At 45.7% G+C, this 20963-nt stretch overlaps 1 protein-coding gene across 2 annotated transcripts in view; it reads left to right on the top strand.

The window, feature by feature from the left end:
- GFPT1 (glutamine--fructose-6-phosphate transaminase 1) overlaps nucleotides 1-20963 on the top strand; it is a 137032-nt gene that overhangs the window by 95012 nt on the left and 21057 nt on the right. For both annotated transcript variants that reach the window (XM_030201865.1, XM_030201864.1), the window contains 2 exons: nucleotides 14022-14136; nucleotides 20796-20923. In XM_030201865.1, coding sequence (XP_030057725.1) covers nucleotides 14022-14136; nucleotides 20796-20923 — 243 coding nt within the window. The remainder of the gene's footprint in view (nucleotides 1-14021; nucleotides 14137-20795; nucleotides 20924-20963) is intronic.

The following is a 20963-nucleotide window of genomic DNA, read 5'->3' as shown; positions in this document are numbered from 1 at the left end:
GCTTGGTGTATCGCTACCCGTGATCAGAAAAAGCTGAAAACAGATTCTGGAACATGGCAGAAAGTATTCTTTCTCAGTGTCAAGTATGGTGATCGACATGTTTTCCTAGAGTTCAGCTTCATCATGTCCTCTGATTTGTTTTCTTCAAAACCTTGACCCATCTTCACTCTGAAGGTACAAGAGATGGTCAGAAGGATAGAAGCTGTGAGGGGAAGAGTGAGTGAGGCTGGAAAGATCAGGCACAGGGTTGGAGAAAGAGGAGAATAAGTGATACACCGGAGAGATGGGTGGGGATGGAAATTGTTTATTATGCTACATGAACAGTTATGCTTCAGACGTCATCTCCTTTCCCCTCATATTTGGAAACCCAACAATTGGAGGAGAGCCAATGATCCAAGAATTAGTGGTGGCCCCCATAAATTTCTCTGACAGAACTTCTGTATGTGAGACTGAAGAATGCTCTGATGTCCGAAGGTCTTCTGAGCTTAATCTGAAAACCAGTGCGGAAATTGTGATAGAAAATGCACCACCTTTAGGAAATGCTCGGGTGTTTGGATGCTGGTGCATAAGGACTAGGTTTAATGTTCTGCTTTGCTGCTTTCTGACTTTTGGATGTAAAGTGCATATGCACTGTATGTCTGCTTTAATTTATCTTCCTTGAAGAGGGAGATTAGGGGAGGGAGAAGTGATGTCAGCCTGCTTTGTAAATTCCACCAAAACCACAGCTGAGTGCTTTTTTTCACAATCCACTGGGGAATTTGATCATGGAAAATTCATGAGTCTCCTAAAAAAAAACTCTGACTGAGCTGTTTGTCCCTGCTTTTCTTAAGGTTTGGCAGCAGAGAATATTTTTGAAAATCCAGCTTTTTGTCTCACTGTACTAGAACCCAGAAAATGTTAGTCCCAGGGCTAAATCGGGTTAAATAAATGAACTACAAAATGATAAGCTATAGCCAAAGAACCGGGGGTAGAATTGGCAGTTTATCGGAAGCATCAGAGGTTATATCACAACTTCAACACATTTCTTTCTCAGCTGATCATGCCTCATAGGAGTACAGCCTTGTAACCGGAGCGCAGGCCTCTGAAGCCTAGAAACCAAGGTATCAATTTCCCCACATCCTATTGGTGATCAGTGCAAGTTACTGGGAGGAGTACTTTGGCAGTGTGTGCCCATGGAGAGACAGGGATGGAGAATAGATGAAGTATATAGCCACTACAAGAGAGAGCCAAATCTAAGGGCCAAGGAAAGGATTACCAGCACAGCATTACAGAGCAAAAGAAAAGATTTCCTTAATCCTTTTCAGTCTTAACTGTTTGCTTCTCACATTGTTTCTTCTTGCTCATTGTTGTTCGTGTGTAATTGTTTTTCCTTTCCTGCTCTTTCGTATTCCGCTCAGTTTCTCTCTTGCTTATTTTTTTTTGTGTGTGCACAGTTCAGTGTCTGTCTCCTCCTTGGCACTCTGTCCATATCAAAGGACATGTTTATCTCCTGTATTTCCGCCCCATGCCCAGTAGAGGAATAACAAATGGTTAGAGCAGTGGGCTGAGAACCAGGGGAGCTCCGATCAAATCCACTGCAGCACTTTTTGATCTTGGGCTAGTGACTTTAACCTTCCATTGCCTCGGTACAAACTTAGATTGTGAGCCTTCTAGGGTCAGAAAAATATCTTGCCTGAATGTACACCACTTCAACAGTTTTCAGGTTTGCAGGCAGTATATAAGAAATTAAAGTTTAAAAAAAAAAGGCAGTCACTTCAGGTGGCAAAGGATGGAAGTTTCATGGTCGCGAGAACGCTGAGAAAAGATCAAGAGCGTATCAAACAGGGAGAGGCCAAAATGGCAGCGAGCTTGGGTCCTCCCAGCCTGACGGTCAGCTTTGAATGGACGGCCAAGATCATTGCTGAGGCCTCAGTGGCTGTGGAAGCTGCAGTCTATTGTAAGCTGCAACAATTTCTTGAAAAAATAAACTCAGCCTGTGAGAGGCTGGATAATATGGGGCTGGAGCTCAACGATGCTCAGCAGCGAGTTAGTAATGTGGAGCACAAACTAGCGAGTGTGGCAGGGGTGTAGCCAGGCTTCATAGTTTGGGGGGGGGGGCCCAGAGTTGACATGGGGGGCACTAGGCATTTAGGTGTGAGTACTCCTAAATAATGCCCTAGACTGCACTTGGTAATGGATTTCTAAGCAAACAGTCTGTCCTGCATCAATATAAACTGCATGCACACTTATGGAAACCTTGGAAATGTTAACATTTTTAAATGAAGTTGCATTATCCCATAACTTAAATTTTGCCATTACAGTAGACTTGAGTGTGGTTAACCTCTCAACATACATCACTGTATCCTGGAAAATAATTACTGCAGTGTCACATATCCCTCAACCTTGCTTTATAACAAGTATAAAATGCCTTATTAAGCTGTATTTATTAATAAGTCTTTTTTTGTCCCTTCCTCTGGTTCTACTGCGTTCTCTCCCTGGAGTTCCTGACAGTGTTCCTTCCACCCCCTTCTCCCTTACATGAGGAATTGTGATATTGAATAAATAAGTATATGTTTGTGTTCCTAGTTATGCACCCAAAGGTTATGTAATCCTTTCAAGAAAGCCAGTTAATCATTTAACTTATTAGTGGAACATAACCAAAGAGGCATGGTATGGTCGCATTTTCAATATGGTAATACTAGAGCCCAGCTAAGGAATAGGTTATTTTGAGTTAGTCTTCATGTGGCTTACATTTGAAAATACAGTGAAACAGAATAACATAATTCAATTATATCATGGGAGCAAGTAGATGGATAAGTGTGAAATGTTTAACAAAGTTGAGATTGGCATATATACCCAACTGGGCATTTAAAAATCTGTCCTTTAATGATGCCACATGTTCAGAAATCATAGCCATATGTATAGACATGCACACACCAGAACAGGCATCCATACACACGTTGCAAAAGTAAACGAGTTTCTACAGAGTATATCCAAAACTTATTTTTATTTTCTCATTTCCTTCTTCCAGAATCCTAGACAGTAGATGTACAGTGGTCCACAACAAGTAAAGTCAGAAACACTATAGTTTATACCTAATTGTTCAGCCACCCTTAGGATTCACCTTTGGGTTTGAAAAGCAAATCCACGTGCATGTAAAGACTGGATAAACAAATTAAAACAAAGTGGCCTAGTGGTTAGGGTGGTGGACTCTGGTTTTGGGGAACTGAGTTCGATTCCCACTTCAGGCACAGGCAGCTCCTTGTGACACTGGGCAAGTCACTTAACCCTTCATTGCCCCAGGTACAAATAAGTACCTGTATATAATATGTAAGCCGCATTGAGCCTGCCATGAGTGGGAAAGCGCGGGGTGCAAATGTAACAAAAAAAATGTAATACTTGGTAGCACTAATGAAACCGTGATGGAAATTTCACACAGCAAGCAGCCTGAGCCAACAGATTTGTTTTCCATTGAACATAATTAATTTTGTATGAACTTGGCAGCTAATAGTGTGCTGAATTGGACAATGCTGGCACATCTAGACTGACTCTGGATAGTTCTACATGAAGGAAACCCTTCCCTCATTATTCATTACCTTCCCTGTGAAATAGTAGTAATAAAAAAGGCAAGTGCATTTTTATAATATAGCACTGCCATCCAGAAAATAAAAAGGAGCAAATTCCCACATGCCATCTTTTTGTTTTGATATGGGCACAAGAAAAGTTTTTTAAAAATATTCCCATGTCTCAACCTAATTAATGATTTTTTTAAAAACTGTACTTATAAATAGTAAGTCTGATTGTTAAGCACCTGATACTTGTAATGTCTGTTTTGGTGGCCGTTTACTAAGTGAAAACATGAGAATACAGTGAGTCCCTATAACCAGCCCCTCCAAATGACACCATGATTACGATTTAGAACTAATTACTATAACCGATGAAACCAATATTTCTTCTGTGTACATCCATATGGTGCACAAGCCAGCATGTTGAAAAATATAAGTGAGATCAAATAAAAATGCCACCAACAAAGAACGACAACGTGGATAGAGATGCTCATAGATTTGCTTGCTTTGTTTGGGTAATGGGGATGACAGGTGCACGGAGGAGAGGGAAAGGGAGACAAACCTCATGGGCGTCAGCCGTCTCAATCTAACTGCCTTGGTCAGCTCTCTCCTACTCGCTTCTTATTTCTGGCTCCCAGCACCACTGCCTTCTTCAATTTTCCAGGCTGCCGGCAGCGTCAATGAGGTAAACACATTGTTTTTGGTGGCCTCGGAAGCTCTCCCTCTGTTGCAGCGTCCCTGGGACGTGGCATGAAACAGGGATGTCCATTGTCCCCTCTCTTATTTATTCTTTCTGTGGATCCATTGCTTGTTGCTTTACGGGAGGCAGCCTCAATTCAGGGCTTGAAAATTGGGACTGAGGAAGTTCGATGTATGGCTTTTGCTGATGATTTGTTGTTATTGTTAACCAACCCAAAAACAGTCATTGATGAATGTTTTATCGCTTATACGACAACATAGACATGTGTCTGGATTGTGCTTAAATTTAGGTAAATCTGAAGCTATGCTCTTAGGAAGTTATAGTTTTGAAGACTGGACTGAGATCTTTCCACTTAGAAAGGTAGAACATAAACTTAAATATTTGGGGATATATTTGACTTCATCTGTGGCCAGAGCCTATTCTGAAAATGTCACTACCTTACTACACATCACAGGATGTTGTGGACGTCTCTGCCATTGGGCTTCAGAGGTCGAATAGCTCTGTTTAAGATGGTGCTGTTCCCTTAGTGGTTATATGTACTACAAACTTTCCCGATGTTCTTAACTGATAAGGATTATAAAAAATGTTGTACTGTTTTATGGAAATTTCTTTGGAATAATAAAAAGCTTCGAGTTACTATACTTCAGTTGACGAGATGGCCTGTCCCTTCCGGATCTTTGGTATTGTAATGTGGCTTGCTTGATGAGACATTTAGTGGATTGGATTAAAGGTTCCCAGCATTTTACACCACTCTCTGTGGAGCAACAGTTGATGGCACCAGTGCATCTTTTATCATATCTGCACATTAAATCACCTCATCTGATATTCAATACAAGACAACACCCAATCTTGAAGTCTGAGTTAAGGCTGGCACTGGCTGTGTTGGAAGATACAGGTCTCACCACATGTCGCAGTATTATTGCCTTTGTGGGGCAACAGAGCTAGTCCTGGTGGGTCCAAAGGATATTTAAAAAGATGGCATAGTCAAGACCTTTGCTGTATTAAAGACTTGATTACAGAGAGTGGTACTGTGAAATCATTTGCAGAATTGGAGACTGCTGGACTAGTAAACCATTAAATCAATGGCCTGGACCATTCGGCTTTGATAGAAGACATGTCTGATCTGATAATTGAAACCTTTGTCCTTTCTCGTCGAACTAAGTTGAGCCTTTTGTTTTATCAACACAGTCTGAGAGTCTATCAGGTGCCTTGGGACTGTGATGCATTATCTGCTGTTTGGAATGCAGAACTTCCACCCTATCTTCTCCTTATGAAACATATCAAAATGCTAGTGAGATCAATGCCAATACAAGAACAGCAATACAAGTTCTTGTTGAGCATGTATGTGGCTCCTGGACGGGCATTTAGGTCTGGTTTCTCTGAAATGGCCGAATGTCCTCAATGTCAATTTGCTCCAACTACTAGTAACACGCATGTTTTGGTCTTTTGATCATTTACAACTGTTCTGGAAGAATATTTTGGGCTATTTGCAAAGACGTGTCCAATTGTGGGCGGATATACAGCTATTCGTTTCCTTGGGATTGAGGAAAGGGGCTAATAATATATTTAAAAAAGCGTTTGTTTTGGCTTATAAATGTATCTTGAGAAATTGGAGGCATTCACATTCGCCAGCATTGACTGAATGAAGGAATGAAATGTATCATTTATTGAAATTGGAAAGGCTGGATGCTAGGAAGGGCTCTCCAAAAATTTGGAGGACTTTTCAGTAGACTTGGCACCCTGTGTGGGAGGCCCGTCCTCATAGAGCTCAAAGTGTTATTAAATATGTGAAATTGGTTCCTGGGGTGCTGGACATGCCATGTGAGGGTGGGGAGGGAGGATGGTCTGGGTAGGTTTCAGTGGGGAGGGAGGGTGGATTTGGTTTTCTGGGATGAGGTCACCAAGAAGGATTTGTAAAGGTGACCGCTATCCTTGTTGTGAATTGCTGTTGGTGGGTTGAGTGGGTGGAGGGAAGGGGTATCTGAGGGAGGGAAGATATGGCAAATTATGGTTTGTGATTATATTCATAGAGGAATTGTTATATTTTAATATTTTAATATTAGGTATCAAAATGTTGTCGTGTAAGTTAATTTTGCTTATAAAATTAAAAAAAAAAAAAGCATTTAAGTTTCAGTTTATATATGTCTCAATCCTGAACAAGCCTTGAAAGTTGAGGGCCATTTTTTTATCATATGCACATGAAAAAGACTTATGAGCCTGATATTCGTTGGGAGGCAAGATGGCAACCTAGAGTGCATATGTGTGTGTAGAGCTTCTTTTTCCTCCGAGAAGTACCTAAGAGGAGACCGAAGAAAGTTATTTCCGTGGTTTCTGGGAGAGTAATTAGTACTCCAGATTTGGTTCAGCAAAAAATTGAGGAGTTTGTTGTGCACCTACCAATTATCGGGGCAAGCCCGCTTGGATTGAGGCAGGGCAAGGTCAGCCCTCCTCATCTTTGGACAGTATCGTTTCACTATCCCCCTCTGTCAAATCCTGCGTTACAAAGGATGGGTGAGCCGTGTGAGTATCCCAGGCATGAAGGTTACTGACTGCAGTGGTGACTGGACAGTGGGATGCAGTCCCTGCATCGGCAGAGGGAGACATGGAAGGTGCAGATACCATTGGCTTCTTTTACACTCAAAGGAATTTGAAGACAATTGTATCCTTGGGGCAGACTATTTCATATTCAAATCTCTCTCTCTCTCTCTGTCTCTGATGACTTTGGGAATGGTGTATTATTGTAAAAGTTAAAGAAGATTCTAGATTCCTTCATAATTAGAATTCTGTACATACCATTTGTTTGGTTTTTCAACAGTTGTCTTGATGTAAAGTTCTGAAATCGAATAAAAATTAAATAAAAGCTGACCTCCTAAATTTGTGCCTTGTTTTTAGCCAAACTTAGGATCTAAGCTTTCAGCTGGAAATTCATCTTAATTTAGACACGTTATAATTCACCCCTGTTGACACCCACTTCTTATGTTCTTAAATTTAGGATCTTGGGGTCGATATTCAAAGTGATTTAACTGGGCAGGAGAGGCTCCTGCCCAGTTAATTCACTTGTGTGGAACTATCTGCTGCTATTCAGCGACACTTAACGATATCAGCACTTTCTCCGAGGACAAGCAGGCTGCTTGTTCTCACGACTGGGTGACGTCTGCGGCAGCCCCCACCAACCGGAAGAAGCTTCGCGGGCGGTCCGCACGCGGGGCACGCCCACCGCGCAAGCGCGGCCGTCTTCCCGCTCGTGCGTGACCGTTCCCGCCAGTCTTTTCTTTTCCGCGCCTGAGGAGAGTCGTGCCGTCGCCGCTCTCCCTTCGCAGCCCCGGAAAGACCGTCGCGTTTACGCGATTTTGTTTAGTTTTTGTTTTATTCGCTTGCCGCGTGCCCCAGTTTTCTTTTCTTCAAAAAAAAAAAAAAAAAAGAGCACGCGCTCCTTTTTCCCTCGTTTCTAGTGAGGGCGTCGCGTTGCGGCCTTGTGGCCGCGCGATCGATTTATTTTTTCGAGGTGTGATTTCTGCCACCATCGACGACTTTAACTTCGCCAACGCGATTTTTCCGTCGATGTCCTCGAAGGTCCCGAGTGGATTTAAGAAGTGTGGTCGGTGCGGCCGGCCGATCTCACAGACCGACACCCACGCTTGGTGCCTCCAGTGCCTCGGGCCGGAGCACAATATCAAGTCGTGTTCTCTGTGTCTCGGTCTCCGGAAACGGACTCAGGTTGCGAGGCAAGTTCTGCGGGACCGCCTTTTTGGAACTTGCGCCGGCCCCTCGACGTCGACTTCGACGGCATCGGTATCAACGCCCAGTCCTTCTGTACCGGTATCGATGCCCGAAAAATCGGCATCGTTGGCATCGACCCCAGGAGAACAGGTCCCGTCGGCCCGCCGGACCTCCGGTGAGGGTAGAGGTGAGAGACCGCGTGGGCAGTCGGCCCCGGTCACTCCTTCAGCCCGTGGCCCTCGGGACCGAACCCTGTCTGACCCGGTTCCTCGGGACCGAGGGGGATCGACCTCCTCCTCCTCCATACCACCCGGCACCGGTGACGGGCACCGTAAGAAGGCAAAGAAGCACCGTCACCGGTCGCCCTCGACGCATCCGGCTCTCGGTACCGGAGAGGAGTCGACGCCGAAGCGTCCGCGTCGAGAGGAGAGGTCTCCCTCGGTGGTGGAGGTACCGCCACGTCAGAGTCCCAGCACTTCGGTGCAGTCTCCTGGACCCGAGCAGCTTCCAGCACCGATGCCTCTACCGGCCCCCACGTCTTTCCCGACAGCGGGCCTGGACGAGTGCCTCCAAGCCATCCTTCCGGGGATCCTGGAAGGGCTGATGCGCCAAGCACCCCCGGCGCCGATGACTGTGGCGCCGGTGAGCTCTAGCCCGGTGCCGAGGCCGTCGACGCCGCCGCCGCTTGCGGCGCCGATCTCGACCGCCACGCAGGTGGAGTCCCCGTCGACGTCGATGGAGGGAGCTTCGTCCCCGCCGGCGCGGGAGTCCACCGCTCGACGACATCGAGGCCTCGGCGCCTCGACGTCGAGCCGGGCCCGGTTCAGGACTCAGCTACATGAGCTTATGTCCGATACCGAGGAAGAGGCCTCGTGGGGGGAAGAGGAGGACCCCAGATATTTCTCCTCAGAGGAGTCTGCGGGTCTTCCCTCGGACCCCACGCCTTCACCTGAGAGGAAGCTCTCACCTCCTGAGAGTCTCTCTTTTGCCTCCTTTGTGCGGGATATGTCTATTTGCATTCCCTTTCCCGTGGTCTCTGTGGATGAGCCGAGGGCTGAGATGCTCGAGGTCCTCGACTATCCATCACCACCTAGAGAGTCCACCACGGTACCGCTGCACAATGTCCTCAAGGAGACACTGCTTCGGAACTGGATGCGACCATTATCTAATCCCACCATCCCCAAGAAAGCAGAGTCCCAGTACAGGATCCACTCGGACCCAGAGTTAATGCGGCCACAATTGCCCCATGACTCGGCGGTCGTGGATTCTGCTCTCAAGAGGGCACGGAGTTCGAGGGATACCGCCTCGGCGCCCCCGGGGCGGGAGTCTCGCACTCTGGACTCGTTTGGGAGGAAGGCCTACCAATCCTCCATGCTCGTGACCCGCATCCAGTCATACCAGCTCTATACGAGCATCCACATGCGGAACAATGTGAAGCAACTGGCGGACCTGGTCGACAAGCTCCCGCCGGAGCAGTCCAGGCCTTATCAGGAGGTGGTCAGGCAGCTGAAGGCGTGCAGAAAGTTCCTGTCCAGGGGTATCTATGACACCTGTGACGTGGCATCTCGTGCTGCGGCCCAAGGTATAGTGATGCGCAGGCTCTCATGGCTGCGTGCCTCTGACCTGGACAACCGCACCCAGCAGAGACTGGCCGACGTCCCTTGCCGGGGGGATAACATTTTTGGTGAGAAGGTCGAGCAGCTGGTGGACCAACTGCATCAGCGGGAAACCGCCCTCGACAAGCTCTCCCACCGGGCGCCTTCAGCATCCACCTCAGCAGGTGGACGTTTTTCCTGGGCCCGGCAGGCTGCGCCCTATTCCTTTGCAAGGCGTAGGTACACCCAGCCGGCCCGAAGGCCTCGCCAGGCACAGGGACAGCCCCAGCGCGCTCGTTCTCGTCAACAGCGTGCGCCTAAGCAGCCCCCTGCGCCTCCACAGCAAAAGCCGGGTACGGGCTTTTGACTGGATCCACGGGAACATAGCCGCCCTCAAAGTGTCCGTACCGGACGATCTGCCGGTCGGAGGGAGGTTAAAATTTTTTTACCAAAGGTGGCCTCTCATAACCTCCGACCAGTGGGTTCTCCAAATAGTGCGGTGCGGATACGCCCTGAATTTGGCCTCCCTGCCACCAAATTGTCCTCCGGGAGCTCAATCCTTCAGCTCCCATCACAAGCAGGTACTTGCAGAGGAACTCTCCGCCCTTCTCAGCGCCAATGCGGTCGAGCCCGTACCACCCGGGCAGGAAGGGCAGGGATTCTATTCCAGGTACTTCCTTGTGGAAAAGAAAACAGGGGGGATGCGTCCCATCCTAGACCTGAGAGGCCTGAACAAATTCCTGGTCAAAGAAAAGTTCAGGATGCTTTCCTTGGGCACCCTTCTGCCAATGATTCAGAAAAACGATTGGCTATGTTCCCTGGATTTAAAGGACGCATACACTCACATCCCGATACTGCCAGCTCACAGACAGTATCTCAGATTCCGCCTGGGCGCACAGCACTTTCAGTATTGTGTGCTGCCCTTTGGGCTCGCCTCTGCCCCACGAGTGTTTACAAAGTGCCTCGTGGTGGTGGCGGCGTATCTACGCAAGCTGGGAGTGCACGTGTTCCCATATCTCGACGATTGGCTGGTCAAGAACACCTCGGAGGCAGGAGCCCTCCGGTCCATGCAGTGCACTACTCAACTCCTGGAGCTGCTGGGGTTTGTGATAAATTACCCAAAGTCCCATCTCCAGCCAACCCAGTCTCTGGAATTCATAGGAGCTCTGCTGAATACCCAGACGGCTCAGGCCTTCCTTCCCGAAGCGAGGGCCAACAACCTCTTGTCCCTGGCTTCGCAGACCAGAGCGTCTCAGCAGGTCACAGCTCGGCAGATGTTGAGACTTCTGGGTCATATGGCCTCCACAGTCCATGTGACTCCCATGGCTCATCTTCACATGAGATCTGCTCAATGGACCCTAGCTTCCCAGTGGGTTCAAGCCACCGGGAATCTAGAAGATGTCATCCGCCTCTCCACCAGTTGCCGCACTTCACTGCTCTGGTGGACCATCCGGACCAATTTGACCCTGGGACGTCCATTCCAAATTCCGCAGCCCACGAAAGTGCTGACGACGGATGCATCTCGCCTGGGGTGGGGAGCTCATGTCGATGGGCTTCACACCCAGGGTCTGTGGTCCCTCCAGGAAAAGGATCTGCAGATCAACCTCCTGGAGCTCCGAGCGATCTGGAACGCACTGAAGGCTTTCAGAGACCGGCTGTCCTACCAAATTATTCAAATTCGGACAGACAATCAGGTTGCAATGTATTACACCAACAAGCAGGGGGGCACCGGATCTCGCCCCTTGTGTCAGGAAGCCGTCGGCATGTGGCGGTGGGCTTGCCAGTTCGGCATGCTCCTCCAAGCCACATACCTGGCAGGTGTAAACAACAGTCTGGCCGACAGACTGAGCAGAGTCATGCAACCGCACGAGTGGTCGCTTCATTCCAGAGTGGTACGCAAGATCTTCCGAGAGTGGGGCACCCCCTCGGTGGACCTTTTCGCCTCTCAGACGAACCACAAGCTGCCTCTGTTCTGTTCCAGACTACAGGCCCACGGCAGACTGGCGTCGGATGCCTTTCTCCTCCATTGGGGGACCGGCCTCCTGTATGCTTATCCTCCCATACCTTTGGTGGGGAAGACCTTACTGAAGCTCAAACAAGACCACGGCACCATGATTCTGATAGCGCCCTTTTGGCCCCGTCAGATCTGGTTCCCTCTTCTTCTGGAGTTGTCCTCAGAAGAACCGTGGAGATTGGAGTGTTTTCCGACTCTCATCTCGCAGAACGACGGAGCGTTGCTGCACCCCAACCTTCAGTCCCTGGCTCTCACGGCCTGGATGTTGAGGGCGTAGACTTCACTGCGTTGGGTCTGTCTGAGGGTGTCTCCCGTGTCTTGCTTGCCTCTAGGAAGGATTCCACTAAAAAGAGTTACTTTTTCAAGTGGAGGAGGTTTGTCGTTTGGTGTGAGAGCAAGGCCCTAGAACCTCGTTCTTGCCCTGCACAGAACCTGCTTGATTACCTTCTGCACTTATCGGAGTCTGGCCTCAAGACCAACTCAGTAAGGAATCACCTTAGTGCGATTAGTGCTTACCATTATCGTGTGGAAGGTAAAGCCATCTCTGGAGAGCCTTTAGTCGTTCGATTCATGAGAGGCTTGCTTTTGTCAAAGCCCCCTATCAAGCCTCCTGCAGTGTCATGGGATCTCAACGTCGTCCTCACCCAGCTGATGAGACCTCCTTTTGAGCCACTGAATACCTGTCATCTGAAGTACTTGACCTGGAAGGTCATTTTCTTGGTGGCAGTTACTTCAGCTCGTAGGGTCAGTGAGCTTCAAGCCCTAGTAGCTCATGCTCCATATACCAAATTTCACCACAACAGAGTAGTGCTCCATACCCACCCAAAGTTCCTGCCGAAGGTGGTGTCGGAGTTCCATCTTAACCAGTCAATTGTCTTGCCAACATTCTTCCCCAGGCCGCATACCCGCCCTGCTGAACGTCAGTTGCACACATTGGACTGCAAGAGAGCATTGGCCTTCTACTTGGAGCGGATACAGCCCCACAGACAGTCCGCCCAATTGTTTGTTTCTTTCGACCCTAACAGGCTAGGGGTCGCTGTCGGGAAACGCACCATCTCCAATTGGCTAGCAGATTGCATTTCCTTCACTTACGCCCAGGCTGGGCTGGCTCTTGAGGGTCATGTCATGGCTCATAGTGTCAGAGCCATGGCAGCGTCAGTGGCCCACTTGAAGTCAGCCACTATTGAAGAGATTTGCAAGGCTGCGACGTGGTCATCTGTCCACACATTCACATCACATTACTGCCTCCAGCAGGATACCCGACGCGACAGTCGGTTCGGGCAGTCGGTGCTGCAGAATCTGTTTGGGGTGTAAATCCAACTCCACCCTCCAGGACCCGAATTTATTCTGGTCAGGCTGCACTCTCAGTTAGTTGTTCTTCGTAGGTCAATTTCTGTTATACCCTCGCCGTTGCGAGGTTCAATTGACCTGGGTTCTTGTTTTGAGTGAGCCTGAGAGCTAGGGATACCCCAGTCGTGAGAACAAGCAGCCTGCTTGTCCTCGGAGAAAGTGAATGATACATACCTGTAGCAGGTGTTCTCCGAGGACAGCAGGCTGATTGTTCTCACCTACCCTCCCTCCTCCCCTTTGGAGTTGCGTTTTCATGTTGTTTCTTGCTTGTCATTCAACTGGCGGGAACGGTCACGCACGAGCGGGAAGACGGCCGCGCATGCGCGGTGGGCGTGCCCCGCATGCGGACCGCCCGCGAAGCTTCTTCCGGTTGGTGGGGGCTGCCGCGGACGTCACCCAGTCGTGAGAACAATCAGCTTGCTGTCCTCGGAGAACACCTGCTACAGGTATGTATCATTCACTACCTGTTAAACACAAAGCCAGAGATATTTTGAGTGGTCCGGGGGCGGAATATCTGCACTTAACCGCATAAGTTAATCAGACAAATATAAGTATCTCACTTAACTGGATAAAGGAGAACCGGCCTTATAAATCCGGATATTCAGTGCCGGTTGAATATTTACCCCTTAGTGACATATTTAGTCTAAAAGTTGTGCTCTGAGCCCTAGTAAATTTTCAGAGAGGTCCATGTATGAGAATAATTCTCAAAAGTTAGGAGCAAAAATCCTTTGAATAATGGGCCCTATAAAATTACCTCTCACCTGAAGGATAATTTTTATAATAGGTCATCTAGGTTGGAAATCCAAGTAGGTGCCTGTTTTGAGAACATTTTATATGGAGGCATAGGCACTCGTTTCTCTTTATAAAGTAGCAACTACGGTAGGTTTCTGAGGGTAAAACTCACCCACATACGTTTACATCTGCTGTGTGTCCTCTTCTCCATTCTGGCTAAAATCTGACAACCGTGGATGAATTCCTTCCCTTTCTGCCCCCCCCCCCCCCCAATCCTATCTGTCTTACTATGTATGTGTGTAAACCAGCTAATAAATGACCTTTCAGTGATCTCCACCCTCTTCTTTTTGTCTTTTTCTGCCTAGGCCTATACCAGCCAGTTTGTATCACTAGTGATGTTTGCGCTTATGATGTGTGATGACAGAATTTCCATGCAGGAAAGACGCAAAGAGATCATGCTGGGTCTAAAATCGCTCCCAGGTATGTAGCTTTCTATTCTGTGGTCTCCCTTTCACTATGTCCAATGCTTATTCTTCAGTAGATCTTAAAGTTACTGCAAAAGTTACTGGGATTCCTTCAATAAAACCCAAACCTTTATAGTAGTAAAAACACACGGCCTATAAATATGTCATCTTATGGTCGTGTTACTCTCTCACACTGTGATTTATACGTTTCTAACTGAGTAACTGGCGTGTATGCATTTATTTCTCTGTTTTATGTTGCCCTCTGCTGAGAGAAGGTATTTTCTCCTGAATTCAAAAAATAAACAATTAAAACATTACAAGAAAAAGTCTATCCACACATATAAATTGATAAAGCAATGAAAATATTCTAAAAGCAATAGTTCTCCCTCACTCCCCAAAAAATTATTCCATAACTTTGTAGGGTTATGTTGTTTCATTGTAAACAGACAAAAAAAAAAAGAGGGCCTCCAACTGATTTCGTACCAACACAAAAAGGGCAAACTAATTTTGCCCCTCCATTTCTAAATTCTTATGCAGGTCCTCCAAAAATAACTTTCTTGAATTTCTATAAGACTGGAACAAAATCAAATCCACTTCTCTTACATATTGAAGTAAACTGTTCCACAGGGGCCTGCCTTAGAGAATACCCTAACTCAGTGGTTCCCAAATCTGGTCCTGGAGGCACCCCAGCCGGTCAGGTTTTCAGGATATCAACACTGAATATTCATGAGAGACATTTGCTTGCTTTGCTTCCACTGCATGCAAATCTCTTTCATAAATATTCATTGTGAATATCTTGAAAACCTGACTGGCTGGGGTGCCTCCGGGTCCAGGTTTGGGAACCACTGCCCTAACCTATGTCACAGCCAAACTAGCCTCGGAGCACAGTGGCGATTCAAGCACATGCCATGAGTCAGAACATGCAGTTCACTAAATTCTGCAAATATTCCAGAGCCAAGCCATGCACCACCACATGAAACATCAAAACCAGCACCTCAAAAACATAAGAAAAACCATACTGAGTCAGACCAAGGCCCATCGAGCCCAGCATCCTGTCTCCAACAATGGCAGTGTGAGTCGGAAGTAGCCAGTAAATGCTATAAAATAGCTCTATTTAGCATAGGTCCCTTCGGGGGATGGGCAATGACACTCCCATATCTACCCGGCTAATAATTTTTTATGGACTTTTCCTCTAGGAACATTTTTCAGAACTCTTGAATCCCACTGCATTGGCCGACTTGACCATATCCTCCAGCAACAGATTCCAAAACTTAATTATGCACTGCATAAAACTTTCTGTGAATTATTTTCCGTTTATTTGTCATTAGTTTCATGGCATTTCCTCTTGTTTTTGTGTTAGGTTAGATAACCGATCCCAGTTTAACCATCCCACCCCACTCCTGATTTATATAAACTGCTATCCTGTCCCCTCTCAGTCATTTGTTTTCTCCAAGCTGAAGAGTCGTAACCTGTTCCATTCCCTCTATCATTTTTGTCCCTTTCTCTGGACCTTTTCTAGTTGCAATGTATCCTTTTTGAATTTTACTCAGATGGTAACCAGAAGTCTGTTTAAACTGTTGCCACAGGGCTGATAACCATTTGAAATACCACAATGAAGACTGGGGGAGACTCACAAGTACCATATTACAAAATCCTGGAGGTGAATTGATTTTTCATTCATTCAAAAATTACAAAGACCTGGGGATGCTCAATGAAATTGCATGGAAATGCTTTTAAAACAAATAGGAGGAAATATTTTTTTTTCACAGTTAAGCTCTGGAACTCATTCCTGGAGGATGTGGTAACGGTGTTTAATGTATCTGGGTTTAAAAAAGGTTTGGACAAGTTCCTGGAGGAAAAGTCCATAGTCTGTTATTGAGATGGACATGGGGGAAGTCGCTGCTTGCCCTAGGATTGGTAGCATGGAATGGTGCTACAAATTGGGTTTCTGCCAGATACTTGTGACCTGGATTGGCTGCTGCTGGAAGCAGGATACTGGGCTAGATGGACCATTGGTCTGACCCAGTATGTCTATTCTTATGTTCTTAATAATTTTAGCCCTGACAAAACTGGGACTTCAATTATTTAAAAAAATGTACATAATCTCTGTAGTGTTAAAAATAAATGCAGAATGATCCACTGCCTTAATATGAACCCTTAAAGTTAATAATGAAGAATCCATATCCTAAGCTATGCATGTCCTCGTACAGTATCCAGCCCTCCTTGTTCTGAGGTAAACAAGAAAACTGGTCCTAGTGGTTAGTGCAGCGGACTCTGAACCTTGGGAACTGGGTTTGATTCCCACTGCAGCTCCTTGTGACTCTGGGCAAGTCACTTAACCCTCCAATGTCCCAGGTACAAATAAGTACCAGTATATAATATGTAAACTGCTTTGAATGTAGTTGGAAAAACCACAGAAAGGCGGTATATAAATCCCATTCTCTCCCCCCTCCCCCTTCTAGAAACCACCAAAATGTCCAACTTTGAGTTTAAGAGGTTGGAGGGAACTGCCTGTCCCTCAGAGAGGCAGTGATCTAAGGAAGCAGCTGCATCATCTAGGAGCTGCAACATTGATAACACTAACTGAATATCGCTGGTGTACAGTATATAAAAGAAACCACCTAGTTTTGAAAGAATGAGTGCAAAAGGAGGAATGTAAATATTTAACACCAGCAATGGAGAGAGGAAACTAGTCTCCATTCAAAGTTCAACTACTGTTGACAATCCAGAAACAAAAATTGGAATGAAGGTAAAAAGCTTTTTTCCACATTCAATTACCTTGAAAGGCTGTAAGAAAATATGCAGAAGCTGAGGATATTTTGAGGAAGACCATCAAAAAGTGATTTCCATGAATCCAACCCGTAATGAAACCTGCCCAGTATAGAGACAATGCTGTCTTCATACCAAAATCCTTTCTAAATTCTGATTGCCCACCACCCCAAGTTTTAAAATCTCTAACAAATATCTGTAATCTGTTAAAAACCAGTGATTTCATAATCTTAGAAAAGACAGATTGGATAAAGAGGGTGAGAAGAAAACTCCCTGGTCCACATTAGCCTCCTTAAGCAAAGGAGGCACAAGTGAGCATTTTTAAGATATAGAGATTATACCGGAATCAAACAAGGCAATCACTAATGATCATTAACTTTTTTTGAAAAAAAGTAGCTACTCTGATCTTGAACTCCCCATTTGGAACAAGGTTTGAACAGGGAGACCGAATATTTTAAATGAGTAACAACCGCTACAGTCTTCTTCTCAATAACTACCTGAATTGCTGAATCAATGGCACAGAGTCAAACATTAACCTTTATCTCAGTGGTACATAAGTATTGTCATACTGGGACAGACTGAAGGTCCATCAAGCCTAGCATCCTGTTTCCAACCGTGGACAATCCAGGTCACAAGTACCTGCTAAGATCCCCAAACAGTACAATACATTTTAAGCTGCTTATCCTAGAAATAAGGTCCCTTAAATTGATTATGATACGACCTAAGTCTATTCACTGGTAGATAAACAACTGGGTGATAAAGAATAGATAAAGAATAGGTCTGAGAAGCCGACGGAACGCTAAGTTAAGTGATCATATGTGGTAGTTGATTTACCGCCTTAAGATTGGACAATAAGCATATTGAAAATGTAAAAACGAAAAAATATTATTGAGGACTTATTATCATAAACATACGCACAATTTGGAGGAGGGGGTTTTGCCTGTGATTACATCTATCACAAAAGGACAGTCATTCAGCTATTAAGTATTGACTGTGATTGCTACACGCCTTCCTTGTGAAACTGAGGCTTTTTCTCCTCTCTTACCAAATTAAGTGTGCAACACGTGTGGACTAGTTTGTCTATTCTTTATCACCCACTTGTTTATCCTAGAAATAAGCAGTGGATTTTCCATAAGTCTTTTTAATAATGTTCTATGGACTTTTCCTTTAAGAAGCCATCCAAACCTTTTTTAAACCCCGCTAAGCTAACCGCTTTTACTACATTCTCTGGGAACGAATTCCAGACTTTAATTACACATTGAGTGAAGAAATATTTTCTCCGATTCATTTTAAATTTACTACTTTGTAGCTTCATTGCGTGTCCCCCTAGTCGTAGTATTTTTGGAATGAGTAAACAAGCAATTCACGTCTTCCCGTTCCACTCCACTCATTATTTTATAGACCTCTGTCATATCTCCCCTCAGCCGTCTTATCTTCAAGCAGAAGAGCCCCAGCCACTTTAGCCTTTCCTCATAGGGAAGTCGTCTCATCCCCGTTATTGTTTTTGTCGCCCTTCTCTATACCTTTTCTAATTCCCCTATATCTGTTTGTGTGATGCAGTACTCTGAGATTTCTTGAAGTTGAGCACTTTTTGAATGGAGAAAGTTCATCAGTGCTTTTAAAGTACTACAACCTGTATATTTCATTCAAAACTTTGTAATTCTAGTTACTATGTAAGTCGCATTGAACCTGCTATATGTGGGAAAGCGTGGGGTACAAATGTAATAAATAATAATAATAAAGTGAAGAGGAAGCTTAACATATAACATCCTAGGGGATTCAAACCAGTTTTTGATCAGAAAATAAATAAAGGAGAAATACTACAGATTTGTGCAGGCCTCCTCCAGTCCATACCCCCTCATTCTATAATCTTGGATGCAAATTTATGCACTTTGTGTTTTGATTTTGTGCATGTAGGTTATAGAATACTAGCAGTTGTGTACATGATGCCATTAATTAGGCCATAATTAGTTCTAAAAATTCAATAAACATTGATTGCTGTTGATTGGCCCTAATGGCACTAGTTTACACTTCTGCAGTAACTGCACTAAGTCCCTATTCTGTAATGTTTACACAATTTCTATCATGCGGGATTGACAGGAGGGGTGTGCCTAGCATTTATGCTCTAACGTTTTATAAAATAATCATTTACATGTGCAACTGTATCACTAGAGCATCTATCACTAGAGAATCACGCTAAATCCGCTACGAAGAAAATGTTCAGCATGATGTGGATACTGAAACACATGAAACCTTATCTCCCCTTGAAAACATCCCGTAACTGGATTGGTACAATCCACGGTACTTACACACGCGGACTACTGTAACAGTATTTTTATAGGCTGCAAGGCCCAACTCCTGAAAAAACTTCAAACCGCCCAAAACACGGCAGCTAAACTCATTTTTGGTAAATCAAGATATGAGAGCGCAACACCTCTTTGTGAAAAGCTTCATTGGCTGCCTGTCAGAAAACGAATAAACTTCAAGGTCCACACACTGATTCACAGGATTATCCATGGAGAATCTCCAGGCTACATGATCGATCTGATAGGCCTTCCAACCAGAAACATGTCAGAATCTTCTTGAACATACTTCAACCTACACTATCCTAGTTGCATCCAACTTCTTCTTCATAGGCAGCCAACTATGGAATGCCCTACCCAGATCCATTCGCTCAGTCAACAATTATCTATCCTTCCGGAAATCACTGAAACCCCATTTATTCAAGCAAGCATACCCAAATGATCCAACCTAATCTTATGAACCCTCTACCCAACACCTAATCACTTGACATTGACTATGACTTAGACCACGTCTTCCATCAACTCCCCCTATGCTATCCCTCAAACTATTCCCTCCTCCGGCCACTCCCACCCCCTTATCCCTTGCTCATTTCAACCTTCCCCCTCCTCCCTGTCCTACCCCCTTCTTACTGCCCATCCCACCTATCTGCATATCTCCATCATTATTCTGTTATACCACAGCTTCTACTCTCTCTGCAATACCTTGTAACCCCTAATACTATGTAAGCCGTGCTGAACCTGCCTCGAGTGGGAAAGCGCGGGGTACAAATGTAACAAATAAATAAATAACTGCTGCATTTATGCCTGCTATTGACATGCCATAAATGCTCACACCTAAACTTTGACTTGTAAATGCTGATTACAGGAAACATACATGATAAAAATCAGACAGCAAAATCACTATAGACTTCACACTTAGCATACATTAAAGGCCAAGCTTTTTTGAACTGACCCCTTAGAAAGTGGAAAAGAATGCACTTGTGAATGTTCAGTCTCAGTACAGAGGCACCTAATGTGTACAGATGAATCACAACCAGAGTGAGTCTAATAAGAAATTTAGAAGCGAGGATGGGTGGCAGAGGCGTAGCCAGACCTCAGATTTTGGATAGGCCACTGGGCAAACTGAGCGGGCACATGTATTGTAGTCTTCACAAAGTCCCACCCCCTTTGCCAAGTCAAAACTTTACAGTAAATACCTATGCTGATGCTGATCCCCAAGCCCCATCAGCTGCAGGGGTCCTCCGACGGCAAGAACAGCTCCTTCTCCTTCTTGCTCCAACTGACAGCACTGTCCACATGCTGCCGCTACCCCGCCCCTTTGCGCATGCTCTATTTTCATGAATGCGTGAAAACTGAATGTGTGAGGCAGGGGGAGGCCAGCGCGACAGCTGCATGTAGACAGTGCCATCGCCTGGAGCAAGTAGGAAAAGGAGCTGTTCTTGCCGCTGGAGGACCCATGCAGCTGGTGGGGTTTGGGGATCCCCACCAGCCAATAAGAAGTTTGCAAGCATTTTGGGTGAGCCTGAGCCCAAAGTGGGTGGGCCCAGGCCCGTTGGAATATACAGGGAAATGTTCACCTTTGCTTTTCTTCTCTATCCATTAGATCAGATTAAAGAAGTGCTGAACATGGACGATGAAATTCAGAAATTGGCGACTGAGCTCTACCACCAAAAATCAGTTCTTATCATGGGGCGTGGGTATCACTATGCCACCTGCTTGGAGGGGGCTTTGGTGAGAACACTCTTTTATTAAAAAAACACTGCTTAATTTT

Source organism: Microcaecilia unicolor, chromosome 4 (assembly GCF_901765095.1).
Source record: "Microcaecilia unicolor chromosome 4, aMicUni1.1, whole genome shotgun sequence".
NCBI classification, from domain to species: domain Eukaryota; kingdom Metazoa; phylum Chordata; class Amphibia; order Gymnophiona; family Siphonopidae; genus Microcaecilia; species Microcaecilia unicolor.
Note: the sequence above shows the minus strand (reverse complement) of the source record. Positions and strands in the feature narration are given on the sequence as shown.